The sequence below is a fragment of the Tupaia chinensis genome, unplaced genomic scaffold, assembly GCF_000334495.1.
Source record: "Tupaia chinensis unplaced genomic scaffold, TupChi_1.0 Scaffold149448_1, whole genome shotgun sequence".
NCBI classification, from domain to species: Eukaryota; Metazoa; Chordata; class Mammalia; order Scandentia; family Tupaiidae; genus Tupaia; species Tupaia belangeri.
In genome coordinates, this window is record NW_006209292.1 from 841,329 (window position 1) to 845,121 (window position 3,793).

The 3,793-nt window shown below is 52.8% G+C and overlaps 1 protein-coding gene across 1 annotated transcript in view; it reads right to left on the reverse strand.

The window, feature by feature from the left end:
* Nucleotides 1-2,597, reverse strand: part of HMGB3 (high mobility group box 3) — a 7,085-nt gene extending 4,488 nt beyond the window's left edge. The window contains 1 exon segment of the mRNA XM_006172175.3: nucleotides 2,489-2,597. Coding sequence (XP_006172237.1) covers nucleotides 2,489-2,537 — 49 coding nt within the window. The 5' untranslated portion in view covers nucleotides 2,538-2,597.
* Between the last annotated feature and the right edge of the window lie 1,196 nt (nucleotides 2,598-3,793).

A 3,793-nucleotide genomic window follows, 5' to 3' on the forward strand; every position in this document is an offset into this window, starting at 1 on the left:
CTCCCCCCCCGGCCATTGGCTGCGGGCCTCATGCATATTAAGCAGGCGCTAGCGCCCATTGGGCGCGGCCGCTGGGATCATTCATTCAAACAGAACAACCCGCCGGCGCCGGCCGTGAAGGGAAAACAGAGGAATAATAATATTCTCGCGTGCCCATCCCGCACACATTCCCCTGAGCCGAGCTGGGCTCTCCAAAGACTTTCAAGAGGCGGCCCCAGGATTCCCGGTGGCCTAACCCTCTGTCGTGGGAAAAGCGAGGTCAGCTCGGCTGCACTGCCCTCTCTCTGCTCTTGCTGGGCCTGGACAGCCCCTGGCCCCTGGCCCCCAGACGGCTCCCTTACCCCAGGAAACCTTCCCTAGCCTTCCAGCGACTGCCAACGATCCCCCACCTGTACCCAGCTCCGCGCGCCCCCGCCACAGGGACCCGACTGTAGCCTGCTCCTTGGCGCCTGGCACAGGGCAGCTGTTTCCTCCCGGACACCTTGAGGCTTCAGCCCTCGGATCCCGTGACCCACCCAAAAGGGGCCTATCCGCTCCTATAGATATGTCCCGCTAGGCTTTTCCCACTAATTGCCAGAAAGTGTTTGTGCCTGCAATTGAGCAAACAGGACTAGTCGGGCTGGAAGAGGAAAACTGAGTTTGGCGACAGCAGAGAAAGTGCAGGTCTGTGGGCAGGGAGGAAGAGTTACAGCGGTCCCCTCTTCACTGCCCAGTTCAAGCCTGCATTCCCTCTGCTCTCCTGACCCACTTCTAGCGAAGGATGAATGAAGATAAGATGAGCATTTGACTTGACCTGGACTTTGCCACTGACTAATGATATGGTCTTCAGCAAGTCACTTTAAGGGAATTTAGGCAATGGTTTTCAAAGTGTTGCGGGGAGTAGTGTTACCTCTCTAAGGCGTGTTCGAATAGAACTGTCCTTCATTTACAAGGAGCAGTCACCCATGAGGAACAAATGTCCCCTCCAAAGTCTAATACCGGCCCTATTCGAAAAACATCCGATGGGAACCAGCAGTTAGCGTAATGGCTATGTCGCTGGACTCCCACGTAGTTGACTGTGGTTCGTGTCCCAGACCCGGTGGCTTAAAACTCACGCCGGGCGCATGTGCGTGCGTGCCCAAGATCCCGAGAGGAGAATGGAGGAGAAGGGATTGCGGCGTGACCATCCCCTCTGGGGGGTGATTTCTCGCTTTCTGTCTCTCTGTCTCTCTCTGTCTGTCTGGCGAGCGCACGCGCCCTACAGTGAAAACCTCTCCAAAAAAAAAAAAAAAAAACATCCAAGAGCCTTTGACTCTTTTAGGTACCACGAGCTTCCTGGAAAGAATAGGAAAAAAAGAAAGGGTGAGGGAAAGGACATTTTAAGGTGTGAAAAATGAAAGGCTATCAGGAATTTTTCTGGAGCGTTCCTTCTCCAACGCGTTTTGAAAGACCAAGAGAGCCAGATACTTAGAATTCCCATATTTAGAAATGAGACCCACTAGAAGATGAGTTTTCCAGACCTGTTTGCAGAAAACTGGCAGACTTCAAGGTGTGCAAGGCAGCTGGCCTCACACCGCACCTGCCTCCCTATCCCTGCTCCATTCCTACCAACTCCCCTGAGCCTCCAGACCCAGGCTGAACCTCACATACCCTGCATATTTCTCAAGCCGCTGGGTCCAGGACTTGAACAGTGTGGGAGGCCATGTAGGATCCAGCTGCCTTGACCACCATGCCATGAACTGGCCCCAAGGGCTGCTTTGGGCAAGAGCTACCAGGTATCAGAGCACCATTCCAGGTCCCCAATGTACAGACTCTCAGGAGCCCAGCCAGCTCCTCTAATTGCCCCATGGAACCAGCTGAGTGGTTGTTTACCTTGTGCTCAGGTACTTCCACTCACAGGGGTTTACCGTCTCTTTTACTGGCTACCCCTTCCTTCTCTAGCCATCTCTGAGCCATGCGATCATGATCCTTCCCACAGTCCCAGCCTCAGCCTTCAGAGTTTCATGGCAGGATGGGCCCTTTCTCCCCGCAGACAGCCCTGAATCCTTCTACAACCAGGTTCTCAGGGCCCATCCTGTTCCCCTGTCCCAGTCAGAGCACAAAAGCCTCTCTAGGTTGCCAGGCCTTTGTAGACTAGAGGTTTGAGCTGGGGGCCTGGGATGGACAGTACCGCCCTCTGGCCCAGCATCCTGGCCACACGGGAAAGCTGCACTTAGCCGTTGGCAGGCACGAAGGTGGGGGAACCAGAGAGGTAACCTCGCAGCCCACCAGGCCCCACTTGGTGGGACCTGAGTGGATGGCAGGAGTCACATTGCCAAGCTCAGGCACATGCGGGCACACTTGGGGCATTCCCAGAAGAGGAGACTTGAAGGCCAAACCCAGGAAATAAGAGCATCTCTGAACCAGAAAAGACCTTAGGGCAAGTGATGCCTAGCGACCCTTCAGACCTGTGGTTGCCCACCCCATGGCTACAGCCCCACCCATTGACCTCCTATTCCTGGGCACATACTTCGAATGACGAAAGGTTTGCCTTTCCTCTTCAGAGGGATCACCTCCATCTCTGCTTCCCAGAAGGCTACTCTTTCTATCCAGTCGAAGCCCTCAGTCTGAAGCTTCAACCTGCAGTGGTCGCCGTCAGAACCTTATGACTGTGTCACAGAGTGATGACTGTGACATCATTGAGTGTCAGGGACCTGGCACTAAGGATGGTTGTCATGGTAACCTGCTTCTGCCCTCAATAGCACACACACACCACCCCAGGTCTCCATGCCCTCTGGAGACCTAACCTCCCTCATTCTTTCTACCCATTTCCAGGAGCAGAGAGGCTCCTGGCAGCCTGGTTTGTTCCTTAGCACCCATCTGACCCTGGCCTAGTTGGTTCTGACCTCCACAGATGGCATGCTGGTTGGGGCATTGGAGTCCCATGTGGCCAGCCATGATTTGAGTCCTGAACCTGGTGGCTTTGTCTCTCTCTTTTACACACACACACATGCCCTATAGCAAATTAAAAAATAATAATAATAAAATAAGTAATTCTTTCAAAAAAAATTCATGGGGCTGGCTGGTGGTGTGGGGATTAAGGGTGTTGGACTCCCATGTGGCTGACTGTGGTTCGAGTCCCAGACCTGGCAGCCTGCTTTTTCACTCGGCCTCTCACTCTCTCTCTCTGTCTCTCTCTGGTCAAATTGAAAAAACAAACAAATAAGTAAATACATAAATAAAGTTGAATAAAATAATTCTTGGGGCCGGCAGGTGGTGTGGTGGGTGAGCATGCTGGACTCCCACATGGCTGACCACGGTTCAAGTCCTGGACCTGGTGGCTTGCTTTCTCACTTTCTCTCTCTCTCTCCTCTTGTCCCTTTCTGATCAAATTAAAATAAATAAAATTAAATAAAATAATTAAAAAAAATAAATTCATAATGCAATCCATGTGCACACATTGATTACCTACTAATCAATAACAGAAGGGAGATGAGGGGAGGTAGGGGGAAGGCTGGAGGGAAAGGACCAGGCAGTGGCATTGGGCTCTGTCACTGACTTCCTGGTATGTCCTTTGAGATGTCACTTCACCTCTTGCAGCCTCCATGCCCTTTGTCGCTTTGATCTTTCTTACTCACCTGGACCACCACGTGGTGTGGTGGCAAGGGAGCCTGTGAGTGAAGGTGGCCTACTTGTCAGGAACTTCTCAAAAGCTGCCCAGGGGAAGACTAAAGACTATTTGGGGAGGTGAAAAATGTGAGAGGGATGCCTGGGCACCACCTTGATTCAGGACCCCCCCAAGGCAGTCCGCCTCCACTGTTTGCGACTGGTTGAG